General features: G+C 38.1%; 1 protein-coding gene across 4 annotated transcripts in view; it reads right to left on the bottom strand.

The window, feature by feature from the left end:
- POSTN (periostin) overlaps positions 1-11,619 on the bottom strand; it is a gene marked incomplete at its 5' end in the record, with an annotated part of 38,183 nt that extends 26,564 nt beyond the window's left edge. For all 4 annotated transcript variants that reach the window (XM_080614190.1, XM_080614192.1, XM_080614193.1 and 1 more), the window contains 5 exons: positions 388-552; positions 1,186-1,343; positions 2,613-2,677; positions 9,922-10,020; positions 11,498-11,619. In XM_080614190.1, coding sequence (XP_080470316.1) covers positions 388-552; positions 1,186-1,343; positions 2,613-2,677; positions 9,922-10,020; positions 11,498-11,619 — 609 coding nt within the window. The remainder of the gene's footprint in view (positions 1-387; positions 553-1,185; positions 1,344-2,612; positions 2,678-9,921; positions 10,021-11,497) is intronic.
- Positions 11,620-18,666: the final 7,047 nt, after the last annotated feature.

Raw genomic sequence — 18,666 nt, 5'->3', positions numbered from 1 at the left:
CACTCCAATTCAAATGAAAGATCTGATGTAAAAATTATTTTGTAAACACATGAAGATTAATACTAGATTTTCTCTCCCGTTTATTATGATCATATATTTTGGGCACAAAAGGCTTTGTCTTTTAGGAAGAAAGTTTATTTTCATTTGAACGTTGATTTCTAAACAGCAAGAACACACATTCTTTCTTAGTGATTAGTCTACGTAGCAGACAAAACTTTTCAAGAGAAAATTTATTAATTTTTGTCAGTGGCAACTGATTTGCTAGATGTTAAACTTTCTATAACCAGTTTTTTTAGCTATAGAAGGAAATAAAAGAAAAAGTAATGGCTATAACTGAATAATTTTCTTATGGAAAAAAAAGGAAAAAAAAAAAGAGGGTAGACTTACCCCATTAGGATAATGGTTAATAAGCAATTTCTGGTCATTATACATAGACACCAGAGTCATGCCATTCTTAAGATCTTTTGTCAACATACGCTTGTTTACCATGTGGTGGTGGAGAGCATTATAAAGTTCAATATTTACATTGTCAACCAAATTCCTGTGAATTTCCTGAAGAAGAAAGGCATTTAATTACTCAGAAGATTCAAAACATTCTTCTGGTCAGAGAGACGTACATATACTTACTCTAACATATGCTTTCAATATATACTGCAATGGATATTTCCTATTAGGAGACACAACTTTGATACCAGTCAACTTGACTCTACTTAAATGATACTTTAGTCTGATTTGATCACAAACGGCAGACAGGAGTTCTCATCACAGACAGGTCATTGAGCTTTGATTCAATATTTATTTACCTAAATACATTACTAAAAGGACACCTGAATCACTGACAAAGTACAGTTGTACTCTACATCATGCAACTGCTGGAATTCCTGTGAATTTACCCCAAACTGTACCAATAGCACTAACAATATTCATATTTTTCATGGAAGTGTTTAATGAAGAAACACAGTTGCTTAGTACTACTGAAAAGAAATTCAGACTCTCTAGATTCAGCAATGCATGTTAAACATGAAAATAATTTTATTATAACTTGTGCAATGTCCTTTTATATATAAAATATCAGTATTTTTTCTGGTCTACCTTATCATAGACTGTCTGTTTCAGCTAAAACATTAGCTGAAAGAGAAATACAGTTTAGCACATATATGTGTGCATGAGCATACACACACTTACTGAATTTAATTCCTCCCAGGCTTCATTGCTTGGTGCAAAGAAAGTGAATGATCCTCGTCCTTCAATCTCTTCTCTCAGCTTTGATATGTCAGAATACTGCTGTGTGGACGTAGCTCCCACAATACCAAGTGTGCCATATACGTGATCAATAGGAGCAACTAAAATAAACATAAAAATACTGTAAACTCTTAAGTCATCCATTTTCTCACAATCAAATGTATTCTGTTTCTTTTAGTTGGACAATAGTACTGCCTTTCTGAAAATGTTTAAACCAATATTAAAACATTGTACTTGGATTAAAATTCTATTGTCAAAACACTCAAACCCCATCCAAACACATCTGCTTGTTATTTATTTTTTCAGTTTGCTTAATGAAAAATTAGATCAAACAAGACTGAATATTGTAATGTTTTCTTTAGAAGAGCTGTTTTGTGCCAACCCAACCTGAAATGGATGTCTATCCATTAAGGACAAGAGAAAATTCCATACATAATCACAAAAAAATTTCGATGGAGTGGGCCTCATTTGGTCATGGTGGAGCAGAATTGTTCTTGTGAGGTCTCTTGCTCTTCCAGTGTATGGTTTATGCATAAACTCTCATCCAGAGAGTAGGGATGTCCATAGGCTCACAGTTAAAACAATGCCACATGAGACCTGAGTTCAGCTTTCCAACTTCTAGGCATCGAGAAGCAAGACATCTGTATGTGAGCTAGCTGTTCTTGGCTCTTTTTAAGGTCATGCAGAGTAACAGGCAATTCTAGAGTATGACTGACTTCATTCTAATGTCAATATCTAAAGCAAAATTAATTCATCTAAACAAACTCTGCCTTAAGTATGCCTAACTATTATTGAATGTAAAGGGCATAGTTCAGATATAAGGATCTGAAGTTATAAAATAAATTTCTTCACAGATTACTCTTCCTTGCTTTGATTAATTTTATTTATGGGAAACAGAGTAGCAGAAATAAAGAAAATCAAGAATTTAATTAATTAAGTCTGAATTTTCAGTCCTTAGTTTATTTAAAGCTTATAACACTATTCTAGTAAATAAGATTCAAGTCTTCTAGGGAAAAAGGAATAAACAGAAGTTAGATATGCCACACCTCATGTCCTTGTTTTCTGGCCTTACTGGTATGCTTTTAGGTTACTCTGGGGTGTGGCGGAAATAGGAATTAAAGTTCTTTGGCAGCCTTGAGAACTATCATTCCTCTCAACTGCAAGGAGCTGGGAAATTTAACTTAAACTGAATGACCAAATTCAGTGCTGCCTGATTTCTAACTGTGTGGGCTGTATGCAAATGAAGCTGTGTATTCTCAGGCAGTAATTCTTAAAAAGAGCCAATAATTTCTCAAGATGACCATCTTTGAAAGTCTCCTGTGCTGTGATGCTTCTTATACTGACTCATCCATATGAAAACAAGCTTGCACCTGCAGGACATCCTCTTGTACCATCCATCCTCATATAGCCAGGACAGCACTCATATAAGACAGTTCTGTGAGATACAAACAAAGCACAATCAAAAAATGTACAGGATAAGTGAATACTAATTTTAGCTAAGTCTAACTTTTAATTAATTTTTTATTGCTAAGTACACAATCTCCAGTTCTTCATCCCTTTTTATCATTTAACCTTTTCTTTATAGACTACAGATTGGTTGTATTTTAGTAAATGCAAGGCTTTAGAATTTACAGAATTACTTCCATCATTAAGTTTAAGTGCTAGGAAGGAAAATAGGAAGGCATGTGGAACTTGCACAGAGTTATTAAAAGATGAAGCAACTAGAACAGCAGCTGAAGAAAATTAATTTAACTGATCTGTTTTGAAAAGATTAGATGGGATTGAAGAAACAGAAAAATAGAGAGAAGACATTGATAGAAATTGATAGCACCAGGGTTGTAAAGGAAAAGGAAAACAAATGAACAGAACAGAAATTAAAATGACAAATCTACATGAGGTCATGTACATACCGGCTATAGGAACTAACAGGTATCTAGAAGAAAGTCCTGTGTAGTGCATGGTGATAGAAAATGGGATGAGAGAGCCTCAGTTTTTCAAGGAAGACTGAAGAAGCTTAGGAATGAGGGAGAGAACTAATTAAGAACAGACATAAAGCAGGTTACAGAGAAGGAAATCACTAAAGACTGGATAGATGAACACAAGGGAAAGTTCACTGGTAAATGTAGTGAGGATGAAAACCAGACAACAACAAATCAAAAACAGAGTTAAAGGAGTGTGCCATCACAGCATACACAGAATTTAGCAATTCCTGCGATCAGGAACTGATATATAATGATGTAAATAAAATATTCTTATTCTTGAATATGTGTAAGCTACACATAAGGGCAAACTAGGGCTAAATGATAATTCTACACTGTAATACTCAATTTACCATTCATGCTCCTATAAAAGATCTTCTTCATTAAGCTGACAGAAATAAAAGGTCTACTACTATACATCTGTTTGACAATCTCTTATCTTACACAAAAGTACAAATTCGCACAAGTTATCACAGTCTTGATTTTGACTCCTTGAGAGAGGAAATGCTGACAAATTATACAATCTTATGAAAGGTTTAAAACAAATTTTAAGACAATAGACTCAGGATATCACTTTCAAATTATGGTGCACTGTAAATGACAAAGAAAAATTAGCATCACAGTTTTGCATTATATATATATTTTTGTAGGTCTGGCTGATGTTGGCAGTGATAGTCCTGAACACTAATTCCTGGAAAATTTTGCTGAGCTTTTACCACCACATTCCAGCTTTACATTTGTAGGCACTTTGGTGGCAGCTGAGTACACTTCTCTCATTTTTCATAAACTAAAGCTGATAAAACATTAACCACAAGTACATTAAAATAAACAACTTGTTTATTTTAATTAAAAAAAACATTGATAATAAAAAAAAAAGTTGATCTCAAGACCTTCAACATCCGAACTCTTTGAAGAGATTAAAAAATTCCAGACCAATAACATTATGAAGCATGATTTTAAAAGTGAGCAGTATAATTCTGAAATTGACAGCAATGTGAAAGATCTGGCAAAGATTAAAGAATTATTTTTAAAAACAGTCTTTCTTTCCATGTGCATCTTTTCAAATTAGAAGCCATATATTTAAACTACTTGTGTAGTTCTTTTTAATACGCATTTTTCTTTAAAGCAATTCACTGAATTCTTTTTTCTTGGGAATGCAAGAATAGGATACAATTTAGGCTACAGATTTTCTGACTAATAAGGAAATTAACTTTATAGTCTTCCTTTTTTGTTGCATCCCTGCCAGAAGCTAATAAAACCCTCCAAACTGATTAAAGAAAACTGTGTAGTAGAATAGGAGTCATAATGTCCTCCCAACTGTGTGAACTGCTTTGTCACAAGAATATAATTTTTACTTCCATGGGACAGAAAATCTCTCCCCATCACCCCATGAGCAGCTATGAAAGATTGCATTTTGCGGATTTAATTAGCTTTTGAAAAAGGAAAGAGGAAACTGAGTTATCAGCATAGAATAAGACATGGCAAGTTTAGTCTTCTTACCATATCCAACAATGACACAATTAATGAAAAGCAGAAAATTGGCTTAAGAACATAGTTGAGAAAGAAAATATTTTTTCAGCCAAGCATTACAAGATCAGTGCCTTTTTTACCATGTAACTTGTTATGTACAGCCCAAGATTTCTTTTCAGTCATTAAAGGTTACTGTAAGCTCCTACTTGCAGTGTTACTGTTCTCTTACAATTAACTACAATTAGAATGCCATACGTCAGCTGTGCTCAAAATGTAATGAGGAAGATGTAATTAGAGAAAAGAGTTTTGTATGGAAAATGTGATAATGAGGTTAAAATCAGATAAAACTCAGTACAAGATGCAGTTCCTCAGTACCACAGTACTCAAGGGAAGTATGATCACACACCATAAGTTATACTCATCTCTATGTCCCTACTAGTTCAATATAAGATGGTGCCCAAGCGAAGAAAGGAGTTACTCAGATAACAAACAATGCTATATTCTTGAGGCTTTGGAGGTTTTGTTTTTTTTTTTCAGTGGCAGGATTGGTTGGTTGTTTATTGGGGTTTTTTTTTCAATGCAAATTTGTTCTGATCTCATCCAAAGGAGTGTATTCCAAAGGAAAAAGGGGAAGAGCAATACTATCTTAAGTCCTTATTATTCCTGGCTACCAGAGACAGTTTTTAGTTTATTCAGGTCAGCTCTGTGACTCATCTGTTTCTACTCCTTGCTGGCATGGAGAAAAAATACTGCAGAGAAACAGTGGAAAGATTTTTGGCCCAATAGACTCAGAGTTTAGCATCCCAACTGGATCTAATCTACAGCACTGTATAGGAAATGTAAATAATAAAAGCATTTTAAAATTAACATTTTATAGATCACATATGCAAGTTAAGGAGGACTTTGTAACATGTAGATATTAACATGAGAAGAGCCATTGCATGTTGCATTAGCATTCTTATCATAGTAACCTCTTTAGTCATGTTGGCATTTCTGTTTTGGATACAGAGAGTATAAAACTTCCATTGACAGCTAAGACTAAGTTATAACAGATGCTCTATTACAGTCACAAAAAACCCCTCAGGAGTTCTATGACTGAACTTAGAATCATAGACTCATAGAATGGTTAGGGTTGAAAGGGACCTTAAAGATCATCTAGTTCCAACCCCCTGCCATGAGCAGGGACACCCTCCACTAGGCCAGTCTGCTCAAACCCCCATCCAGCCTGGCCTTAAACACTTCCAGGGATGGGACACCCACAGTTTCTCTGGACAACCTGTGCCAGTCTCTCATCACCCTCATAGTAAAGAATTTCTTCCTAATGTCTAACCTAAATCTCCCCTCTGTCAGCTTAAAGCCATTCCTCTTTGTCTTGTCACTACACGCCCTTGTAAAAAGTCCCGCTCCAGAATTCTTGGACACCCCCTTTAAATTTTGGAAGCTGCCTTAAGGTCTCCCCTGAGCCTTCTCTTCTCCAGACTGAACAAGCTTAACTCTCTCAGCCTAGAAAAGTGCTCCAGTTCTTTGATTATCTTCAAGGCCTTCCTTTGGACTCACTTCAACAGGTACCCATCCCTCTTGTGTTACTGTCATACACCCTGTTTTCTCCCTCTAGCCTTGCTCAGTGCATGCTTCCATGAGTGTAGTTTTGTGTAGACTCTTCATGCCCAAATCTACCCAGTCCCACCATCAGTCTTCTGCTGCTAGGCCATAGCAGGATTCTTGCTTAGGTCCTTATATAGGTTCTGTAATATTATTTATAGTCTAAAAATAGTTTAGATTATAGTCTATAATCTAAATGCTAGTCAGTGAAGAGAACAAATTCACCACCTGGCTTTAGTTCAATAAGTTCAAACTGCCTACTGCATCAATTTTTCCTGACACATGAAGGTATCTATCACTTCATAACTCATTTTACTTCTGCAGCTCAGCAAAGTTATTAATTCCTTGTCAGATTTGTGCTGAGACCGTATTTTCTCTCATGGGAAGACCTGACATCTATCTAGTAATAAAAAACCACAGGAACAGGTTGCTTCCAATATTGACAGTGAGAATAACCGAGTTCCAGTCTAAGTCATTTTCAGGAAATACTCTTCTTCCCAACACATCTGCAGCGGAATAATATGTAGTGCCAAAGATGTCAGTGGTATGGCAGACCTCACTCAAAAGGTGGAGTATTTTGGATGACTTGCAGCATGTCCTCTGAAGGAAAAAGGAAGTCAGTATTATAATGCCACTTGGAGGAGAGGGAAGATTTTGATAAATACTATAAACCTGTGGGTCCTGACCAAATTGAATGTAGAGGTAGGCAAATGAACCCACAGAATCTATTTTGACTGGAAACTGATTATTATTACCATGATCAAGTGCATATAAATCTGCAATTTTTATGAAAAATTAGTTTTAACCTGTCTGGATTTGCTTGTAAAATCAAGACCAAAATCAAAATGGGAGAGACTAGTTAGAATTCCAGACATTCAGTTATGTACCAAAAAAACTTTTGGGCATTTAGAATAATCAGGTTGCTTGTCTGAGTAGGAAGTTCATTATAATTTGCTCTACATATACTGTAACTTACTTCTGTTACTGTCTTCCACCTCTTTTAGTAAGTAATTAGTAACCAATAAAGTTTACAATAGCAAAAAGCTTAGGGCGACAGCTTGGCCCATGAATGTCTGGTCTTTTCCTTGGCTTTGATGGTGCTATGGTATCATTTTCATGTCTAGACTTACTTTAGAGTTAAAACTTCAAAGCTATGGCAGTGTTCAAAAAGCAACAGTGTGCATTGGCGTATGTGTCTCACTATATCGGAAGTACAGTTCAGTTCCGTTAACTTGTGGTATGCTGTCATAGCACTGAAAACTCTTTTTCAGAAAGAAAATGGAAGAAAACTTCCTACTGCATTTTCCCTCATTTGGATCCTTTCCTTTTTTCTCATTTGGATCCTTCCCTTTCCAAACTGGAAAGGATCCTTTCTAATACTGGGTTATGACATGCAGCATCTTTCAGGAAACTCAAAAAATGCAAAGCCTCTGACACCCAACAGAAACCACAATTCAAGCCCATTTGCGGTCCTTGCCTGACTACTATCTGATTTACATGTCTGATTTTACAGTTTGCAATGATTTAAGTAGGATTTTAATTTGATTTAATCTGATTTTAGAGATTACAGTGAAAAAATCAATACTGGAGGCATTTTTCTCACATAAATAATCATTTGGGAGTCTTAATCAGTTTTACATTAGTAAGTATAGGGAACATGCTCAAGAAGAACTATGAATATAACTGTTTTTCAGCCAGCATAGCTGAACCAGCCAGAAAAAAAAAATGAAGCAAACCATAAAGCTGGCTTCGGAAAAAAAAAAAAAAAAAAAAAAGGAAAAAAAAGAGAAAAATTATACTTTGGTTTTTGTTTTTTTGGTTTTTTTTTTGTTTTTTAATGAGAATGCCACATATGTAATTGCACTGGAGCATGAGAGACTGCGGCCGTATCAGCACTGCTAGTGATGCATGTACACTCCATGTAATTTTATGTGCCGCCCCATTGGGTCTGGATCTAATCCTTTGTCAACATAGAATTCTTTGACTTTCTGTAAAGAACTATTCAATGAATTTCATATAAGTTTTAAAAGTCTTGTGGTTGCATTTCTTAATTAAAAACTTTCTGTTTGTTGAAGCTCACTTGGATTCAATGGGAGTTATGTGTAGTTGTTTAAATCCAAATATATCTATTTCCTCCCTCCCTCCAAATTTATAATTTTTATATATTTTAGAAACACTTTTAAAAACTTGAAGAATGGACTCAAAAATGTGGATCCTATTTACTCATGACTTTGACAATCAGGAGAACAAAAATATGACTAGCTAATTGCAAATTATCGGTTACTTCTTGATCATGTTCTCCTTTCTGTTGATCCAAAATCATTCTCAAGACAATATAAGAGCTTGTTTATGAAGTGAGTCATCCTTGACTGGCTTATGTTGATGACACTTTGAGTATTTTTCTTCCGTACTAATCACTCTTAAGGAAGCCTTTGGCACAGAAACAAAATCTCTAGTCCCCATTACCTTATTATCTAAAACAGTGGCTGATGTTCGTTAGGAAAATTTTAAATATAAATCTTACTTTAAATGGAGGGAAGTTCCTCATACATACAATTTGCATCATGTATCAATATAACTTATCTCTATCTCTTAAGGCATACAATCTCTCAGTTGCTATTCAAATTGTGTACTTAAAGTTTACTTGGGAATTTGGAAGAGTTTTATAGGCTTTCACTAAGAGACTTCTAATACTCTAAGACAGTTGCAATGGAAGCTTTGACCCCCTGTTCACTTAAGCCTTTCTGTAAATGTTACCCCAGACCTATTTGGAACCTGTAAGAGAATAATGAAAAAATAAAAATTATTTCCTGTGAGAACTGCTGAGAAATGTATCCAAGTAATTGCATAACATCAAGAGAAAATGTGGTACACAAGAAAAGCATTTGTTTAGTATATTGGATAAACAATGTCAGCCTCTGTTAAATTACTTAAATTCTAAGCGAGACAAGTGAGGCAGACCAAGTTCAAGACTGGGGGGGGGTTGTACGTGTTCACACTCGTGAAGCTGCTCTATGCCTGACAAAGTAGTAGTGACTTTGACATTTTGTCACAGAGAAGGCAATGACCTACATTCTGAAAAGGCATGATAATGGAAATACACATACAGATTCCAAAAGAATATCAGACTCACACAGATTTAATCTATATCCACAACCATATTTTGATTTTGTTTTTTAATCTGTAGACAGAGGTGGTCTGAGCACACAGCTTTGCTAGGAAGTGCCAAGGTCTTGTCACAACTGGCCTATTAGGACTGTCTGTGGTTTTGGATAAGTCACTTAACTGCGTATCTCTTTGTGTTTAAAACAGAGCTACGAATACTTAACTCAGAATTATTAGTTGAGCCTAATTCTCTGAAGCCTCTTAAACTTAAAAAAGACTATATACTATGCTGTCATTGCCAGACTTTACACTCCTTTTGCGATATTTTGGCAATAATTATTGTATCAGTTATCCAGGTGGTTTTAGAAGCAGCTAAAGAGAAGCTTTAATCCAGTAAAATTATGAAATGAATTCTTACTGTGTCTGCATGAAACAGTTTGTCTCTGAGAATATGACAGTTTCTTTATCATACATTATACTATTTCAGTGAATGGGGAATAGTTTTGAAACATAGCATACTTACGCTTTCTTTCCACAGATGGCTCCCTGGTACCAGTTTCTGCAAGTGCTGAAGTATTTCTTTTTTGTTCCCATAACTTGCTGAAGGGCACAGACATTGGGACTATGGGTGGGAGTGAGAAACATTTTAAAACGAAGTTTCTGTACATCTTTGGAAAAGTTCTATGTAAAATGCCTCAAACACTGTTTCTGTTGAGCAAGAGTAAGAAATTAACATTCAGTTCCCAGGGCAGGTGTGTTTTCAAGCAAATACAGTGCAAGCTCCTCGGACTGCCCAGCTGGGTTTCTTTGGCAAGCCCACCCTCCCAGCAGTGACAGAATATTACCCTCCATTCTGGTTTGACCCTCTGTCTCTGACTGGTAGTGATCACCAGCTGTGCCTAGTCAAGTCTCAATGTGCCTTGCGTTACTCTCTTTCCCCCTCAAAGTGAATTAATTACCAGCCACCAGGGATGGAGTTGTGAATACCATCAAGCTCTTTTCATTAAAGTTTTATCTTGTATGCATCTGTGCAGCTGAATGTCATGGGGAGATGGGGAAGAAAAGTGCCTTGTTCTTTATGTAGAAGGAAACACTGTCTTCTGTAAATCAACCAGCTATTTTGATTACCAACTATTTGGAGTACCGCAGGCACCTAAGTAAACATTCGGGGAATTACTGGGGACCAAAGGGTAAATTGGCATGTAAATAAAAGGAGTCACACATTTCAAAAAGGGAATACTTGTTCTTTAGCATGGTAGTGTACAGAAAAGGAATTTCTTAAAGGCAAATTCCATGAAGCAGAGGCACTATGCCACTAATAGAAAAAAGTCAGCTTAAAAGTTAGAACATATATTTTAAATCAGTGGGAAGTCAGTGAATTTTTTTATTTAAAAAGCTCAGTGTGAGTTTAGCAGGCTGAGGAAATGCAACGAAGATAGGATGGCAAAAAATTCTTATTCACAGAATGCTTTTTACTTAAGAAGACTGCAGGAAAACATCTTTAAACACATTTGTCTCCCTGACACCAGCTGTTAAAATTATTTCCATGTTTCTGAGCAGCCTGACTTGGGAGCATTGTCCTTTGCACACCCTGCCGAGCAGCTTGCTGCATTGCTCTAGCGGAAACAGAAGTTTTACAAAGGACTCCCAGTATATATTCTCATGTTAGAAAGCATTTCAATAGAGTTCATGGTTTCCATTAGAATGGAATAAAGAGAGCAAATACTGTGGGATAGGTGCCAACTCTATTCAAACTTTTGAAAATATATATTAAACATATCTGGCATCCCATTACATTAATTGTGAACTGTAATTAATTTCAGTGATCCTAAAATGCATGTATTTTATTCATTAAGAAGTGTTGATTTTAGATTTTTCCATATTTTATGAAATTTGACAATATTCTGTCTCCTTTTGAAACTCCCCAGAAAGCTTATTGAAGAGCAATTCCTGTAAAAATTAACTGAGAAAGAAAGTTCTACTTGATTGATAGTAAAAATTTATAGTGAAAAATTACATTTAATACAGTATAAGAAAGAAGGGGAGAATAAATGTTAACAAGCTCCCTTTTAAAATCACAATAAAACCCAGTAACTTACCCTTGGTCGCGTGCCCTTATTCGACTGTGAGTTAAAATCTTGTCATAATGAGCAGAAGCAGCTGCTTGTTCAAAAGCAGACAACAAAAAAGTGGAAAAGGTGAATAAGAAAAAGATCTTCATCTCTAGTCCTCTGTTGCTTCTGACAAGTCTGGAAGAGAGAACTGGAAGAGAGAACTGGCAAAGGATCTGGAGAACTGACAACTTATATACATGTTGGAAGGTGGTGGGAGGGATCCACAGGATAACCTGAAACTTCGTACCAGCCTCCTTAGAGCAGCAGCTTTTGCTGCCAGATTCAGTAACCTCAATTAGTATCATACATTAACTATATAAAATATTTTTTTAATCCCTAGTTGACTAATTTCTTCCTTATTACAGACAGCTTAGCATTTTATTCTGCTGACACAAGAGCAGAGAAAGTTTGAGAAGCTTAGACTTTGACTTATGTTTTTGTATTTATAGCACTGAAGCATTAAGAGGTCGTGATCATCGTGTGGGGTTTTGTTCAAACCCAGAGGAATATGTTGTCTCTTCCCATAAGAACTGCATGGCTTTGCTTTCTGTGTCCTCACAGCTCTCATCTATGAGCTGTCTAACTAGTGAAGTTGCTGAAAGTTCCAAACAATGCTGCTGTTAATAACCTGGAATAGCATTTTTGTCTTGAGGAAAAAAGCTGTATTAACACACATTCTGATTACAAAGTAGTTAGACAATCAAATGCAGCATTAGCTTAGAGATTCATTTTAATTCTAATAACAGTTGTTATTACATAACACTGTAATAATTACATAACAATGTAATCATATAAAAATCACTGAATATCTGAAAACTTGAACATGTACCATTCTGTACTTATTAATTAGTCTTGGGAGCCTCTTGTGAAGTAAATAGAAAATGTTAAGTCCAAGATGTAAATGAGGGAACTGAGGCAGAAGGGTGAAGTGCCTGGCATGAACGAGGCATGAAGCCCCCAGTGAAATGGCAGTCATAAGTGTATAGGAGCGGTTCGTGTTTGAACTGCAATCCAGGATTTTATAATTTTCATGTAAAGGAAAAAATTCTGGCATTTATATGGAAGTGTTTGTATGTGAATACAATTTCAAGGTATAGTCTATAGATGATACCAGATTTTATAAATTGAGGTGAGTTCTTATGGCAGTAGTTTGCTGTAGTTTATTCCTCCAAACCAGTGACTAACTGGAACCAGAGGTGTGTAACTAGACATGAATGCAGTATTGGACTGACACATCCGGGACCATTGCCTCCGTATAGGACAGACTGAAACGGGGTAAAAAGCAGTGGACTTTCCTACATCTCATCATAGGTAAAGGTTGTAACTAGGCACAGGTATATGGCCATTTTATGATTAAGGTCATGCCTTACATAACCATAGCACTTCATGGTTTCTAATGTTAAAAGCAGGGACATCTGGTTAAACGCTAGGTGTACTTCTTTTCTACTATGACCTATGCACATCCTATCTGCAAAGGACTCAAAATAGCTCAAGGAAGTATCAGTATCTCTAGACTCATTGCATGTGAGCTAAATAAAACTCCAAGCCTGAAAATCCTCACTGCCAGATCAGCTGATGGAGGTGATGGGTCAACTCTGTGATATAATATGACAATTTTGGGGAAAATGTCAGTGCTGCATTCCTTCTATTCCTCTCAGAGCTTTTTATCTCTTTCTGGTCTTTGCAACAAGAAATAAAGTGAGAATTATCACCTTTTAAATGTGTAGCTATGACATTTCAAGCTGCTAATTTGCCTCAGTTGATTACTGTTTGCAGTTCTCAGTCTACAGATGAAAAAAATCAGAAGATACCCTGTTAAAGCAACTTGAGAAACTTCAGAAAGTCCCAGAACTGTTCCATAATGCAGAAACCTGTATTCTCAGCAGTGCCTCCCTCCTGAGTTGTTCAACTTTCAGCATAGCTCATTTTCTACACTTAGTTCATGTTCCACACTTACTACGTAGGATCAAAAAATGAGTAGAAATTACTGCTGCTACATGCACTGAGCTCCTGTTGTTTCCAGAGCTATCCACAAGATTAAGGAGTAATCTGAGCAGGGCAAGTAGTCTTATTTCCACATTTTTTCAGCTTTCTGATTAGTGATCCAACCTCAAATTACAGCAAACCCCATTTGTTTCCTGTGAACAACAGGCTATAATTCTTGAACGGGTAGTTCTTATTAATAATACCTTACTCTTCTCTGTTTCCACTGGCTTTTAATTATGATAGGAATTGGACATATATAGTGATCCTAAGACCTTTCAGCTTCCAAATTCTATGGATTAATGTTATAAAACTCCCCTTTCCATTTCAGAGGTGAAACAATCTGAAGGATTGTTAAATATCAAACATAATACCAAACATGGTGGTAGAGGTAATAGGGCAGCATAGAAACTGGTGATGAAGAAATATGCAAATATAAAGTCCTATTAATTAGCCAAATTAAAGGATAATCAATATTAAACCTTACAGATACCCTGGTGATATCATCATGTTAAAGAAGAACATCAAGAAGATGAAACAATCTAACTACATGAAACCTATTCCTCATTTAAGCTTATGTTTAGCCTGGATATAGGAACAAATAATGAAGACAGGCTCTGTTTGGTCTGTGATATAATGGCGTGCTGAACAGCACACCAGATAAATAATTTTATAATTTTCCAACTAAAGTACTGTTCTGATTAATCAACACTTTCTTCACTTGTGCTCACTGCTACTTTATTTATTTTAAATCGTTCTTCATTTAGAAAACGTGGCTACCCCAGCAAGTAGGTACCTTAGGTTTTTTTCTTCCTTTAGCTAAATACTTTGTGCAATGCCATTCTTCCTAAAGGACGTGATGTTGAAATTCTAATTGTAAATGTTGAAACTCTAATTACAAAATACATTAAATCACCTCATGGATGTGAATTATTATTGTAGTAATAGGCCTTTTTATTATCCACAACAGAAGAAACATATACAAAGAAATGGAACAAATATAGAACAAGTGTTGATCTTCATCTTCCACTAAATGTAAATATTGTAAAGAAGAGAAGTCTAAGGTACCAGCTATGCTGAATTTTCTTGTATTTCTCTAGAGACCCCTAGTGGAGAGAACTCTGTAAAAGTCGTTTACTCAAAGCTGCCTTTGTGTTTACATTAAGAATTTATTGTATAATAAAGCAATTTGTTTTATTATTCCTAAAGAGGATTCATTTAAATATATGATGCAAAAATCCTTGCATTCAAATATTTAGGGGCTTGAATAACTGCCTTTACATCAAATTGAAGTAGCACAAGCATCTATCTATTAGTTACTTGTGGCTAATTCTACTGATGATGTGCAGAAATTTAGCAAATAAAAATGAAGGAAATTAAGAGCTTTTCAAATATTCTCTTTCCAGTTAAAATCTACAGATGTTTTAGATCATTAACAATGTATGTCATGTGTTATACATATTGTGCTATATTTTATAACTACTTTATGTGTTTACTTTTTGTTGTGTATGTGTGTGTTAAGTGGCAAGTCTAACGAGCAAAACATTATAAAAATCAAAAGAGAAGCTTCCTCTATCCTGTAGTTGTTGCTTGAATCCGTAAGTTTCCTTTGGAAAACATGATTCAACAAAATTGGGATTTTTGACATTACCTTCACTTAGATCAGCAATTTGCATCTGGAGTAAGTTTCAGTGTCTCTTCTTAAGAACTAATTTGGTTTTAAGAATGCCACTGACGTGTACTAGAATCATAGAATTATAGAATCAAACAGGTTGGAAAAGACCTTTAAGATCATCAAGTTCAACCATTACCCCAGGACTGCCATGATTACCACTAAACCATGTCACTGAAGGCTTCATATACACAGTTTTTGAACACTCCCAGGGATGATGACTCTATCACTTTCCTGGACGGCCTGTTCCAGTGCCTGATCACCCTTGCTGTGAAGAAATATTTCCTAATATCCAGTCTAAACCTCCCCTGGTGCAGCTTAAGGCTGTTACCTCTTGTTGTATCACTTGTTACTTGGGAGAAGAGACCAACGCTCATCTCACTACCACCTCCTTTCAGGTAGTTGTAGACAGTGATAAGGTCCCCCCTGAGCCTTCTCTTCTCCAGACTAAACATCAGTTCCCTCATCCATGCCTCCTAGGACTTATTCTCCAGACCCTTCACCAGCTTTGTTGCCCTTTTCTGGACCCACTCCAGCACCTCAGTGTCTTTCTTGTAATGAGGGGCCCAGAACTGAACACAGTATTCGAGATGTGGCCTCACCAGTGCTGAGTATAGGGGATGATCACTTCCCTGGCCCTGCTGGCTATGCTATTTCTGATACAGGCCAGGATGCCGCTGGCCTTCTTGGCTGCCTGGGCACAAGCTGGCTCATATTCAGCCATCAATCAGCACACCCAGGTCCTTTTCCACCAAGCAGCTTTCCAGCCACTCTTCCCCAAGCCTGGAGCATTGCATGGGGTTGTTACGGCCCAAATGCAGGACCTGGCACTTTGCCTTGTTGAGCCTTATATCATTGGCCACAGCCCATTGATCTAGCATGTCCAGATCCCTCTGCAGAGCCTCCCTATCCTTCAGTAGATCAGCACTCCCAATCAACTTGGTGCTCTCCACAGATTCGCTCAAATGCACTCAATTCCCTCATTCAGATCACCAATGAAGATATTAAACAACACTGGACCTAACACCGAGCCCTGAGGGCCACCACTAGTGACTGGTTGCCAACTAGATGTGATACCATTTACCAGCACTCTTTGAGCTCTGCCATCCAGCCAGCTTTTAACCCAGCAAAGAATCCTCTTATCCAGGCCATGAGCAGTCAATTTCTCCAGGGGAATGCTGTGGGAGACAGTGTCAAATGGTTTACTAAAGTTCAAATAGACAATGTTCACAGCCTTTCCCTCATCAACCAGGTAAGCCACCTTATTACAGAAGGAGATCAGGTTGGTCAAGCAGAACCTACCCTTTATGAATCCCTGCTAACTGGGCCTGATCCCCCCCATTTTCCCACACATTCTTTGTGAAGGAAAACCTAAGAAATCCATTGTCCTTTAGGACAAACTAAGATGTTGATGTAAACATGTGTAAGAAACCTAGTGTTTGTAAGTGCAAGGTGATAAACCTTAGAAGTAAAGGGTTTAGCTGTAAAAGAGTTCTGGGCCACTCACAGCTGGGTTATGTGGCTTCTCTGTACATCTGCCTAACAGGAGTGTTGTAAGGGAGCTGCAGTCAAGGAAAAAAAAATATTTACCACCTGGTGGTTTACTGCAGCACTACTTAAGAACCCCATCAAATAAAGCATGAAAAAGCCATGTAAAACATCTTCTGTTTCCTTGAAAGTATAAGCAGAGAGGCACTGGGGATAAAAACCAGCTTAATCCAGTTAGAATTTGTACCTTCTGGAGATTTAGATCAGAAATAAAAAACAAACAAAAACAAACAAAAAAAATCAGAGCGTGTGTCGTGGTTTAAGCTCAGGCCATAAATTAGAACTATGCAGTCTACTTCCCCCCCACACCTTTCTTCCCTCCACTCCTGGAGGGACGGGGAGGAGAATTGAAAGAATGCAACTCCCACAGGTTGAGATAAGAACAGTTTGGTAACTAAGGTATAACACAAATCACTACTGCTACCAGCTACTAAGAAGGAGAAAAAATGACTGCTACTGCTAAACCAGGACAGTATCCACTCCTTATTCCATACCATTCACGTCATGCTCAGATCCCACATTTTTAATATACCCTCACTCTCATCTCAGTGCACTGTTATCTTAGTGCATGGACCAATCCCTATAAAGCTTCTGAGTCCATTCAGTCCATGATGTTGGGCTCCATCTTTTGTAACAGTCTTTCAGAGCTGGAGAGGCTGTGTGCAATGTTCACACTTGTGAATAACCTGGGCAATGGTGTCTATTGCTAAGTCCACCCCTCGATCGTGAGTCCATCTCTATGTTGCATCTCTGCCCTGATGGCCTGAAGTGTCGTGAGCCCACCAGGCTCAAAATAATTTACCCTCCCCTTCAGCAGTTGCTCCAACTTTTTGTTGGGAACTCCACACAGCTGCCTTCCATCTCCGATGCTTCCAAAGCACTGGAGGGGCCCAGTGGACTAGATACTCGCCCATACTGTCCCACACACCCTGCCACTCATGACTGTCCAGCCTTGGGGAAAACCTCTTGGTTCCGCTATCTCGTCGTCTAACCGCAGACAAGACCCAAACTTGACTCTGCTTAACTTTTGAGATCAGACAAAATGGTCGTGGGTAAAACACACTCTGTGTGTCTGCCAACATGGTGATTCCCATCACAATCAGCAGGCAGGTCCCAAGGGCACCCAAAGGCCATTCAAAACCTTCAGAACTCACAAATGCTGCTGCTGTACTTGTCACTGGGGCTGGTGTAGCTGCTGTGCTTGCCGGCTCTCTCACCACCAGCTTCTCCTTTTCTGAGTCCAGATCTTCCTCCTCTGCCTTGCTGGAAAGTCCTGCGGGGTCTCCTGCATCCTCCTGGGGCTCAGGCTCACGGGGCTCGGCGGGCGGCTGCTGGGGAATGCTCTCGGCTGCCGTGGGGCTGGGCTCGGCCGCGGGGCTCGGCTCCTCCGCTGCCTCCTCCTGCTGCTCAGCAGCCGCTTCCGCCGCCGCTTGGTCCCCGGCGCCGCTCTCCCGGGCTGCTTCAGCAGCCGCCGGCTCCCGGGGCCGCTCCCGCTCAGCTCCCCTCAGCCTCACGAACACTGAGGGGAGGACAAGGGCCAGGACGGTGAAGAGCAGCGGGACGGCCAGGTACAAGTCCACGGCCACGTCCATCCCACCCTGCTGCCGGAGCCCGCCCGTATTACAAGCTATTACCATAAAGTACAATGAAACAAGAACCTTATCCCAAGGCCCACACTTGATAAACATTAACACAGCAAATACCGGCTCTAAGTAAGCTACAGCATCCTGAAACTGTGACATCAAGAGGAACAACTTTGAGAGCCAATAAATCAGCATTGTGCCTCGATCAGATCTGTTTTTATCTCAATCCTTCGTGCCCCATGTTGGACACCAAAAAAGGACTGTCGTGGTTTAAGCCCAGGCCATAAATTAGAACCACGCAGTCTACTTCACCCCCCCACCTTTCTTCCCTCCACTCCTGGAGGGACGGGGAGGAGAATTGAAAGAAT

This window comes from Psittacula echo, assembly GCF_963264785.1.
Source record: "Psittacula echo genome assembly, chromosome: 3".
NCBI lineage: Eukaryota > Metazoa > Chordata > Aves > Psittaciformes > Psittacidae > Psittacula > Psittacula echo.
Note: the sequence above shows the minus strand (reverse complement) of the source record. Positions and strands in the feature narration are given on the sequence as shown.